The sequence below is a fragment of the Dioscorea cayenensis genome, chromosome 7 (assembly GCF_009730915.1).
Source record: "Dioscorea cayenensis subsp. rotundata cultivar TDr96_F1 chromosome 7, TDr96_F1_v2_PseudoChromosome.rev07_lg8_w22 25.fasta, whole genome shotgun sequence".
NCBI classification, from domain to species: Eukaryota; Viridiplantae; Streptophyta; class Magnoliopsida; order Dioscoreales; family Dioscoreaceae; genus Dioscorea; species Dioscorea cayenensis.
This window is the reverse complement of record NC_052477.1, coordinates 4,507,007-4,518,988: the sequence shown is the minus strand read 5'-3', so window position 1 is coordinate 4,518,988 and position 11,982 is coordinate 4,507,007. Positions and strand designations below refer to the sequence as shown.

The following is an 11,982-nucleotide window of genomic DNA, read 5'->3' as shown; positions in this document are numbered from 1 at the left end:
TTGTCCTTTTTCTACTTTAATTTTTTTTTGTTTATTTTTATTTTTTTAATATTGAGATCTTTGTTATTGTGAAACCAGCAGTTACTGTTACTGTATATAATAAGGTGGACAAATTCATTAGTTCATTAAAATAGCAGCCATAGTGACATCAAATTATGGTTATGAAGATGATGTCATGTATTTTAAAGTCTTGATATGTGCTTCTGAATTATTAGTGGATTGTGGAAAGCTGATTTCTCTCATACTGATAAATGAAGTTCACAAGAGACTACATCTCTTCTGAGTTCTGAGCTTAAGAGAAATCTTGTCTCATTAATCATGTTGGTTCTACTATGATTTAACTTGAAATTTGTTTTTGTTCTCACGTCTTATAAATGGTTTCATCCACTTAAAAAAATAAGAAAGATTTATGGTTCATTTTGTTTTCTTTATTAATGCCATCTGTTATGCTACCGCACTCATTTATAAACGGTATCTGCTTTTTGCTTTACACAATATATGTGTGTGTGAAAATGGATAATGGCACATATTGAATTTTTTTTTATAAAATAACAAATTTGTTCATACCTTTATTTTTTTTCTCCCATTGAAAAGGTAATTCTCAATTTTTGATTTGTCTATCAGAGATGTATACTGAAATATTAATGATTTATTGGGGTTGTATAATCAAAATCCCCTATGTAATGGCCTATTTACCACTCATTAATTTTCTCCATTTCCCTTCTTTTTTTCTTTTATAGAGATGTTTTGGGATTAATTCTTTTTATAAATCTCAATTCATACATTTGTTTTTCCATCAAAAAGTCAATGAAATGATCCCACTTGGATGGAGTGGATTAGGAATGAGGGTGGGGCAGGGAATCCCCATTCCTTGCGGGGCCCCGCTCCGACGGGGCGGGGATTCCCCGAAACATCCCCCGCGGGGCGGGGAGCGGGAAAAAATTCCTCTTCGTCTAGCGGGGCGGGGGCGGGGAATGGTCTCCCCGCTCCCTGCGGGAAACCCCATGGGGAATCCCCAAAAGAATATATTATATATTTTTAATATATTTATTAAAGATTATTTCAACATTAACATAATTATATATATATATATATATAATCAATAAATATTTATTTGTTAATATTTTTAGTTATTATTATGGAACTCACAATTATTTCATACAACTTATTAACTATTTAAATTTATATATTTCATGAAAACATATTTATTTAATAAAATTTTAAATTATTTTAATAAAATTATTATATAATATATCTACAAAATTAAAATTCAAACTTCTAATTTTCAAATTTCTAATATTCATAAAAACTAATTATTTATTTAATTTAAATGAATTGGATAATTAGGTAATTATCTAGATTTTTTTTATTCAAATATCCATGTGTTGCTACATATAAGAGAGTACTGACATATTATTAGATCTTCAATTTTTGTTTATTAATCATTGGATTCTAAAGTTATATTCTTTGAAACTATCTCACATGATGAAATTACAGATGTGAGAATTAAGATAATTTTATAGAGAATGTGTATTCATATCAAACTGTTAAATTAACTTTATATATATTTCAGTGTCAGTTTTCATAAAATATAACAAATATTGTAATTTTACTTTGCACGAAATGTGATTATAGCAAAAATTTTGTTCACTATAAAATTTTTCACTACAAAACACCAAACGACCAACCAACCATTTGATGCCAAATCTCATGTATAATAATCCATCATTAAATATTTTTTAATTTAGTTTTAAACTTTATGTTATTTGTACCTTAATGTTGTTGTTTCATCAAACATTATATTATGACTTGTTAGGAGAAATATTTTGTGTGAATTTTTATTTTATATATGATGTACGTACGTATGTTGTAAAAAAAAAACTTTGGTTGAGAATTTTTATTTTATTTCATCATACATTATATTTTTCAATTGTATATAGCATCTTTAGTATGTGTAACATAAACGCATTAGAAATATTATAGTTATTTATAGAAAATTTTTATATTAATGTTTTGGTGCGGGGGATTCCCAGTGGGGAGAGTGGCGGGGAGAATTTTTCCCCGCGGGGAATTTTAATCGGGGAATCTCCGCCCGTGGAGGCGAGGGATGGGGCAGTGATTCCATTCCCGCCCCGCCCACCCCCATTTCTAGAGTGGATATCCTCCTCCATCTACTAGTGTCCTAGTGGTTTATTGATATTTGGCACTCATGTATGCACGGGTTAAGTCTTTATTTGCTTTGTTGAAATTTGTGCATGCCTTTTTACTTGTTTAATTGCTCATTTTGGAAAAAAAAAATTGCTTTTTTTTTTAAATGACTCTAGACGAGAATATATATATAAGTAAAGGAAAAATCCGAGGACAAGAGAGAAAGGATGCAAATGAAAATAATTTCATATTTTTAATTTCTTGGAGGAACTATTATTTTTGAGATCATGTTTTGAATTCATATTCCAGTTACTGTGAAATTAGAATGCATCAAATGTATACTGTTCAAAAATGCAAAAAATATATATATATATATATAGAAAGACATTTGTGGTGAAATTACAAAAAAACTATTTAACATTGATATCTGAAGAAATATAAATTCAAAAAGTAACTTTAATTTTGGTATAATATCCTAATTGGTTCCTCTACTTTTCTCTCTTTCTTTTTGGTCTCTCTACTTAGAAATGCTCATGACTAGTCCTTCTACTTTTGAAAATGTGCCTACTTAGTTAGAAATGCTTCCAACTAATCCCTCTACTTTTAAAAATAGTCCAACTAGAGGGACTAAGTGTGTGTATTTTTAAAAATAGAGAAACTAATAGAGAGCATTTTTAACTAAGTAGGCATATTTTCAAAAATAAAGAGACTAGTTGAGAACATTTCCGAGTAAAAAGAACAAAAAAGAAAAAGAGATAAAAAGTACATGGACTATTTTGATGATTATACCTTTAATTTTAAAGGAAAAAAAATTGGGCCCTGAGGGTTTACCTACAAAGCAATCAAATTCAAAATCAATTTGGCACAAAATAAAAAAGTAAACTGCTTTTAAAATTCATTTTACAAACCCATGGAAAATATGCAATTCTACCCATGAATGCTAATTTAGATTTTAACCAACCCTCACTGCTACCAATTTATAAGCAATAAAACATGTTTATGTTTTTTTTTTTTAAAAGAATGCAAACAATTATCAGTTTTGAAGGGGCATATATGTAAATAAACACATTTTTAAGAAGATATACAAGCATTTTCCTCACTTCACATCTGAAGCACCACACCATCAAACCACCTGCATCTTATATATTAAAACAAAGGTGAATAATTATAGAAAAAATACGCACCAAACCTTGCCCCAAACATTTCACCAAACCGCAAAAGAAATTACAAAACATGATTCAAAATAACCATGCTATTGGTTATGGACAAATAAGGAATCAAAACGAAAAAAAAACAAATATATATACAGATGTATGTATGTATAGGTGTATGTATATATGTATGCCTTAATATCTATAATAGTCTTGAACTAGGTGATGGCATTGGATAGCTGCGAGACCCTCGTGATCTCGTTTATTATTAGATCTCTCTCCTCCTCAAATTGCTCGTCTTCGCCACCTTGTAAAATCAAAGACAGACACAATGTAACCAATTCAGTTCAATTTAGTTAACTTATGAAGGCTATAATGCAATCCCGCGATATGCAAAAAGAGAAGATGAATAGTAGTACTTTAAAAACGAAGAGAAGATTCAAATTATTTAATGATCAACGGCTATCTGACAACATAACAAACTGGGCCTATTCTAGGTCTTGATGAGTGTATCAAACAATAGTTCTCAAAAGTCGGTTCATATATACAAGTAAGGAAAAATTGCCACAACCTTCTTTAGATTGACATGCTTATTTTGAAAGTTTGTGGAAGCTCTCTGAATGAATAATCAATAAAGTATTTACACCAAGGAAATAAACATGGTGCACCAGTTGGAAGTTGAGATAGAGGTGAAAATTACATACCACCACAAAGGGAAAAAAGCAATAGACAGCAACATATGCCTAAACCAAATATAAACTTGAGCATTTACTTGATGTTTGTCAAAAGCACGAAGGTATAGTCCACAGAAAGTATAATCTAAATCATAGCAATCCTTTAAGAGTTGGGATGTTTCTAGGATGGACACTATCCAGAAACCTTATCATACCACATGCTCACTATGCAACTACATGAGAGGCTAAAAAATATGTACCTGAGGTTATGACATGGACAGCGTTAAATAATTTTGTGGACAATTAAACAATGTCCGTTTTTATAAATGTGTGCATTTATTCATGTAGTCATGATGATATTCAGGTTCACTATACAAATACATGAGAAGAGGATACAGTGCATGAGATGTGGCATTTATCAAGTTAGTGGGCAATTAACACAGCATTTACTTTAGTATATGTGTGTGTTTATTTATATAGTCATCACATTCTCATACCCTTGTGTTGCCTTAGTGAGGTACATTGTTTCTCACACGCATAGCAAAATCTTAATGAAGACCCAGTGTATTCAGTTAGAAACATATCTTCTTTTCTTGTTGCAAAAGCATATTTTTCATTAATAATAAATACTGATTTAAAATACAAAAAAGTAAAATGTGACAACTACAATAAAAAGGAGAACTTGAAAACGGGATAAATCAAAAGCAGGCATGCAAAAATGACACAGAAAACAGATCAACGATACACACCCCAGCTGCCCAGCAGATGCAATAAGTCATATAGAGAAACATTATGAACATGTGAGATACGGCCAAAATAAGGATAAACCATCATAATGGAGAGATATTTACCTTTGCTTGTTGGTAGATTGTGCAGTTGCCTTAACAAAGCTTCACAGTTCTTCGACAAAGTATCAATGATCTCAGGTGGCTTATTTGGGTTAGCAACAAAGACCTGTTTTAAGGAGAAAAATTATCCAATCAGGATGGACAATCTCAAACACATGAAGAGAGCATAGACTAGGTTATTTTAATATTTAAGAATCACTTAGTCAGCTGCACCTTTGCATGCATCACAAAATGGGAAGAGAAATGGTAAATGAAACAAAGCAACAAAAGAACAAAAATGGAAAAATCATTAGCCAAATGTGTGGCATGTATCAATGTAAAGAACATTTTCACCAAAAGTTTCTTGATCCAAGAGCATGTGCATTGTAAATGTCAAATTCAATTTTAGAATGACCTATTCTCAATGTCAGGACTTTAAAAATTGATATAAATCTGCCAAGCAGTTCTGAATTTTCTTGTTTTTGACCATTGGGATTGTGATGGAAACCAAATAAGAATTTAAATATAAAGCAAAAAAGAATCTTATGTGATAAGACCATTTGAACATTAGGATTGTGACGGAATCAAAATAGACAGCAGTTAACTGAACAAACCAATAAATAATTCTCAAAACAATATAAAGTGCTAAGACCATTTGAACAACACAAAGTACTCAGAGATCCTCAATCCTTAAAATGCTAAGTGCATAAACCAACAGATCATTAAAAATATTGCCTCATAAGAATACCTTGAACATATGGAATGCAGATATTTGGATATTTTTGCTTGAATCCTGCAATATCATGATTATGTTAGAATAGGAAAATAAAACTCTTTTTTCGTTAATAAATTAGTCCTATTATTAATCAAACTCAACGTGATAGTCATCCTCGAACAAGAAATGATAGTAAATATATATGCAAAGGGCGTTTTACATGCTTATGAGGAGTGTATATATGTATTACAAGCAATGCGAAGACATTAAGGAGCAGTTCAAACTTATTTTACAGCACGTGAAGGCCATGTAGTTAAAATTTACTAGTTGACATTTCTTGATGAACCAACACTTTTAATAACTATAATTTGAGAATTGGAATAGCAATATAACGATAGTTGAGATTAAAGAGTAGGTAAAAAGCACCTCCAATAATGCCATCATAATCTTTAAGAATCGCACTTCCGTAATGTATTGCTTCATTATTTGTGAGTTTGGAGGCTCCAAAAGGAATTCCGAAAGGATCTGAATGCATAAGGTCTCCAATATTTACCATGACTCAAAATGAATTGAACCAAATCAAAGTGATCAATTCGTATTTCTGACCTTCAAGGATTGTCTTCTTGTTACATAGTTTGATGATGTCAATAATTTTTCATAGAGCTTAAAAAACTGAAATAACATTTTCAGTTAAAGAGTTACAACGAGTACTTATCAAATGACAGTATTGCATACTGAAATATTTCAAACTAGCAAAGTCAAAATCAATATGAAAAAAAAAACTTCTCAACTATATACTTGCGATTCAATACCCACAACCTCAAAAGCTGACCTGCTCATAATGGCCACTTAAGAATTGAGAAACTGCAGTTTCATGTCTTGTTAGCAGCTCCTGTCAAACATCTTTATTTAAGTACACACCCAAAATAAGGCATAAAACGGATCTCTTCATCAATCGGCCAGATATCAATGAATTTCAAGATATGGAAAAAAGAGTTGAAGATTGACCTTGAAGGTACAGAGTGCATCAGAAGCAATATCGAAATTTGCCAGTTCCACATATTTGAAGAACAACTCAAAGCTAGCTGATTCCAGTATATATCTGAAAAAGTTCTAGAAGATTTGAATGCATGAAGCATCAAAGCTTATTTTCTATGACCTAACATAATGGAGGAAAGCATGAGATAGACAAATGAAATCAGTAAAAGCTACATTTAACAGTATAGAGGCTAACAATTATATGTGCATACATGAAGTATATAGTTCAATATACACCAAGAAAGAGAATGTTGCAGCATGGAGATCCTGAAGTTCAATAATTTCACACACCTCCAGCAATATGAAGGAACTTAGAATACGTATCACATTTTTACGTAAAGAATTGAATAAAGGAAGGATCAACATGGATAGTACCTGCTTTTAGTGTTCTAGGATTAATTCATAAAGTATAAGGATATTCCATTCCACATCAGGGGATTAATCAATGCCGAAGAACAATTTTTTGCACTTTATGCTTTGAAGTAGAATGTTATCCATACCACGATTAAGGTAACTGCTTAACTGCTTGTTACAGAGAAAATCATGCATCCTTTTCATTTTTTTAAATTTTTTTTAAAGTATCGATGAAAGACATAATTATGGCAATGGATTAACAAAAAGAGAGAAAGTTTCTCAAAAACATTAACTTGCAAAATTCATATTCTAATAGAAATTTTAGATTTTATGTGTTCTCTCTTCTCAATCTCTTCTTATAAACTCTTGTTTATCAACAGACTTCTACAAGCTTTCCTAATAAGTCAAGTTTCAATCTATTATGTCTTCAGATGGTTGCAAATACGGCTTTCTGGGGATATTCTAAACAAGACTCCAAACATTTTAATCTAAGGTTATGCTGGCTTCTACAAATTTGGACAAAAAAATCACCATCCATTATGGGAATTAATAATGTCATTCTAAATATTTCAGAATTTATCCTTTCCAGGATATGCGACATGATGCAATATAAACAAGAATACGCATAAAAAATGATCCATGTATGATGTCAAAATATCAAGACGTATGATGTCAAAATATCAAGACCTAACATAAACTTCCTTTTTTTTTCAGAGATTATGAAAAAAATAAATTCAAATTAGCAATTCCAAAGAAAAGTTAAAAATTTAACTAGTTCACATGAATCATACACTACAGAAATGTGAACTAGAACCATAAAAACAAACAATGAATTTTATAGCATGTGAATTAAGAAAGGGGAATTTGCATGAAAACCATAGAAATCATATTTGTGTGTATATCCCATGAATCATCAATATTTATTTGCATAACCTTAGCGTCAACATTCAACAGAACTTTTTAGAAGATGATGATTTTACCTTCATCTCCTATCTTTGACACACTGAATCTCACCCTTTCAAATATTAGTGTTTAGGTGTATACATGTAATATGATTTTTGCGGTGGAGATAACCACTTACCTATTTTTGTAGGGATAAATATGCAAATTCCTTCTAAGAAAATATATAGGCCTATCCATGTTCCAAAGACAGAAATGGCTAGTAATGCCAATATGAATTTCAAAACAAATATAAGCGCATACGACAAAAGAATAAAATGCTCATGATAGCCCAAATTTGTCACCCCCAAAAAAGTTGATTCCTATACAATATCAATCATTAATCAAAGAGAACAAAAATACAAAATTTTCATTGAGTCGACATGGCCATGAGAAAATTATTAATATCCACTTAAGTCAAAACAAATACAATAATATCGACATAAATATGGACTGATATATCCAGAATATGGCAAATTATTTAACATGGCCGGTTACATCCTAAAATGAGCATTAAGTTTTCAACAGGAAAAGAAACTGTCTTCTATTGAAGATTAATGATCATGAAACCACATCTTTAGAAATATCTCATCTGCAAAAATGATAAACTACGTATTTCTCTATAGCATGCATCACAAAATAAAATGTAAATGCAAAACAGAATCACCAATTGAGCAAATTGAGCACATCTTACTTGGCAAGGGTTGGGTATTTAACGCATTCCCTCAACATGCTACCGCAATTCAAAGCAATTTCTTTATTGTTATAGCTGTTTCAAAAATGTCATTAGTTGAGCTAAGTTGTACAAGTTGACTTTTTACTTGCAACAAAAATTTAACATCCTAAAAAGGTGCAGTAAAACAGCTATTAACATATACGCATGAAATCATACATAGTATACATAATTTTTAATAAAATGGCAAAAAAGGAGACCATGAGATCCATTACGATTAGATTGGAAGAGTTTAAATATTGATTTCTTATTTTTTTCAAAAAGAAAATATTTGCTCTAATCTCTTTATAGTCCTTCCATTCCACAATAAGAAAAATTTAGTAAATAATTTATTTGACATCATTCACACTAGTTCTTCCAAATGCCACCTAATGAAAACCTAGGCAACATCTAAGGGACAACTAGATTCAAGAATAGGTGGTGGCAGCTTATTCTACTTGTCACTTATATGTGGACTCTATTGTGAACATGATTTCAATGGAAAAGTAAACCATTTGACATACAAATTGCCAGTAAGTTTAGTCTGTAGGACTTCTGAAGAATATTGTAAAAAAATAAGTCAATCACAATGTATCATTACCTAATAGAAAGATTCATAATGTTGAAGTATTTAGTAAGACTTATAAGCGGAAATAAATGGCAAGCAAACAATGAAACCAAAACGCAAAAAAATGTTCATAAATTTTTCTCTATAAGTATGCATGCTTTGTTTACTTGGTCGATGAGCTCACACCCAAGAACAAGAACAAAGCAACTGGCATCCTCTATCTTTAGATAAATTGAACTTATAGGCTTTGGTCTTTTGCAATGAGTCTCAGCTAATAGTAAACAATCATCAGGCAGACATATAAACAAAAGGAATCATGCTAATGCAGCAATATCTTAAAAGGACATTAACTAATATACGACAAATCAGACCAGAAAAGCAGAAAAATAGTCAATTAGATAACAATAAACTACATTACAAATCCGCCTGAACAAGCAAAGCATGCAGGTATTGATATCAACTACCACCCTTTGATGCCAAGGATCACATCAGCCACAAGAGGCAACATGGAAGGTTCAGCATATTTATGAATTATGATCATCCTAATCCAATCATAGGCAGCTCCATTTTCAGTCAAAGGATCTTAAGACCCAAAAGAAACACAATTTGCTTATCGACATGGCAACTCATCAGCTAATGCATCAAACTAGAGAGTTAAACCCACAAAAAGTAATAAAAGTCACACAGATGACAGCCATCACTCACCACATAACAAGGAAATCCAAGAGCTCCACATGCTTCTCAAGATAATCAACACAACAATAAGTAAAACCATCTGTCTGCCCCAACAGAATGCACCAACAGTGAACTAAGTCCTTTCTAGCCTGCCAGCAAGAGATTCATTTAGTTGACGTTTGCGACAACGACAAACTCTATAATCATTGAGCAGAAAACTCACTTTCCATCCCAAAGTCGGCAAATTTTGAACAAGAAGAGAAAGAACATCCTCCTTGCAAATATCAAGAGCCAGTTTTGAAACCTGCTCAGGATTTGGTTCAGCATCCCCATCCCCAGATAGCACTTGTCTCATCGTAGCTATGTTCTTCTCAACTTCTTCCAGAGCCTGATGCATTCAACTCTAATCAGTCAACTAGTTGAAACAAGAAAATTCTCAGTCATTCTCATCAAGCATCAAAAACATCTGAAAATTCAAAAAAATAATTCATCTTTCCTATAACGTCACAAGACGATTTAAACAGCAAAACAGAATGAAATTGAGCAATGCCACTAGATCAACCATGAAATTCCACCACGGCGATGACAAGAGGAACAAATCCCCAATCGGCAAACAAAAAACAACACTAGCAAAAGAGATCACAATGCTTCAATCAAATCGAACGCATGAAAACATTGAAAAACGGAGGAATCAAACAGAAGGGAATGGGGAAGGGGTATACCTTGGAGGCGGTCTTGGAGTCGAGGGCAAGGAGGGAGTCATGGATGGCCTTGGCGAGGTCGGATTGGGGAGTGGATCGAGGAGACCTCGATGATCCCCTGAAAAACGAGAACGACATTGACACTCTCTTCTCTTGTTCTGCTCAACTCTCTCTTTTTCTTTTTTTAGTTTTTTCAGTCTTTCTATTCTTTCTCTCTTTGATAATTATATAAATATAAATATATATAGATATAAAAAAAAATTTTGGTGAAAATCAAAATGAGAATTAAGGGGTGGTGTTTGGTTTACCTTGTTTTTTTCTTTAAAAATTTTTATTAATTAAAATTTAAGATTATTAATCTAATAAAGTTTTTTAAATAAAAAAATAAAACCTTTTTTTATGATTTTTATTTATTAAATCACTTGAGATCTTTGTTTTATGAGAATTGACATCATAAAGTCACTTCAGTAATGAAGGAGTCAGTACTTTCACAGGGTGCTTGAGGGAATTGATTTTAAAAGTTATATTCTTGAAACTGATAATAATTTTTAGAAGAGAAATTTACATATATGCCCTTGTAGAAGTTCATAATTACTGCTATACCCTTTTGAATATCATATTTTCATATTGCTAAAACATTAATATAATAATACCATAAAAATTCACATATATATATATATATATATATATTTTTGACAAATGGGGGATATGTGCCATCTTAGAGGTGTCAAAGAGAGAGATACAGCGATGCTAAAAATGCATATTTGTCTCAATCTCTATATTTTTTTTATATACATTAATAAAGTAGCTACAACGTTAGCTTTGACAAAAAGTGATGTTCTTGGCACAAAGTCTTTAGTAATGTGGCTATTTTAGTTATTTCATAGAATCCTATCTTGGAAGACACAAAGATATTAGAACCCAAGTGATATTGCAAGGCAATAATGTTTTGTTCACAAACTTGGTGGTGCAACTGACCTTGTTAGACAAACTTAAAGCAACTCAAAAAGAAGATAGTTATCTTCATAACATTCGGTAAGAAGTGAAAGTTGATATCCAAATACAATTCAGAATCTATAAGGATGGGCTAGTAAAATTCAGAGGTTAACTCCCTATGCTAGATGATCCAAAATTAATGTAATACTTGGCCTTAGGGTTTGATCTAACCCAAAAGACAATTTGGGAATATTAGATGCTTTAAGAGCAAAATAGTACTTTCACATACTAGTAATTTTTTTTGTGAAATTACTAAAATGGAGGGATTGTGATACCTGCATTTCTTAGTATATGTATTCTAGAAATTAGGCGGATATGGATACTATTTGGTTTTATTTAAAAATCTATCAAAAATTATTCGTGCACTAGCTACAACTTTAGGGGCATTTTAGTTATTTTGATTCCTATTAATTTATAATAAAGTTTTTTTATAAGTTAGTTACAAAGTAGTTAAATGGATTATTTATTAGATATGCTAATTTTA

The 11,982-nt window shown here is 31.4% G+C and overlaps 1 protein-coding gene across 1 annotated transcript; it reads right to left on the bottom strand.

Moving 5' to 3' along the window:
• Positions 1 to 3,382: 3,382 nt before the first annotated feature.
• LOC120264347 (calcium-binding protein 39-like) lies at positions 3,383 to 10,690 on the bottom strand. The gene is made up of 11 exons (XM_039272155.1): positions 10,524 to 10,690; positions 10,025 to 10,189; positions 9,832 to 9,950; positions 8,541 to 8,615; positions 6,524 to 6,617; positions 6,348 to 6,407; positions 6,122 to 6,187; positions 5,942 to 6,040; positions 5,549 to 5,593; positions 4,825 to 4,927; positions 3,383 to 3,606 (listed from the first exon to the last, which is right to left on the bottom strand). Exons 1-11 carry the CDS (start codon positions 10,638 to 10,640, stop codon positions 3,518 to 3,520), a joined length of 1,032 nt encoding a protein of 343 aa, XP_039128089.1. The 5' UTR covers positions 10,641 to 10,690; the 3' UTR covers positions 3,383 to 3,517.
• Positions 10,691 to 11,982: the final 1,292 nt, after the last annotated feature.

Excerpts from the sequence above, each read along its gene's own strand:
- LOC120264347 (XM_039272155.1), bottom strand. The coding sequence starts at position 10,640 with ATGTCGTTCTCGTTTTTCAGGGGATCATCGAGGTCTCCTCGATCCACT. Across the intron at positions 6,408-6,523 it reads ATGCACTCTGTACCTTCAAG|GAGCTGCTAACAAGACATGA; the intron begins GTCAATCTTCAA and ends GATGTTTGACAG. Across the intron at positions 3,607-4,824 it reads CAATCTACCAACAAGCAAAG|GTGGCGAAGACGAGCAATTT; the intron begins GTAAATATCTCT and ends TGATTTTACAAG.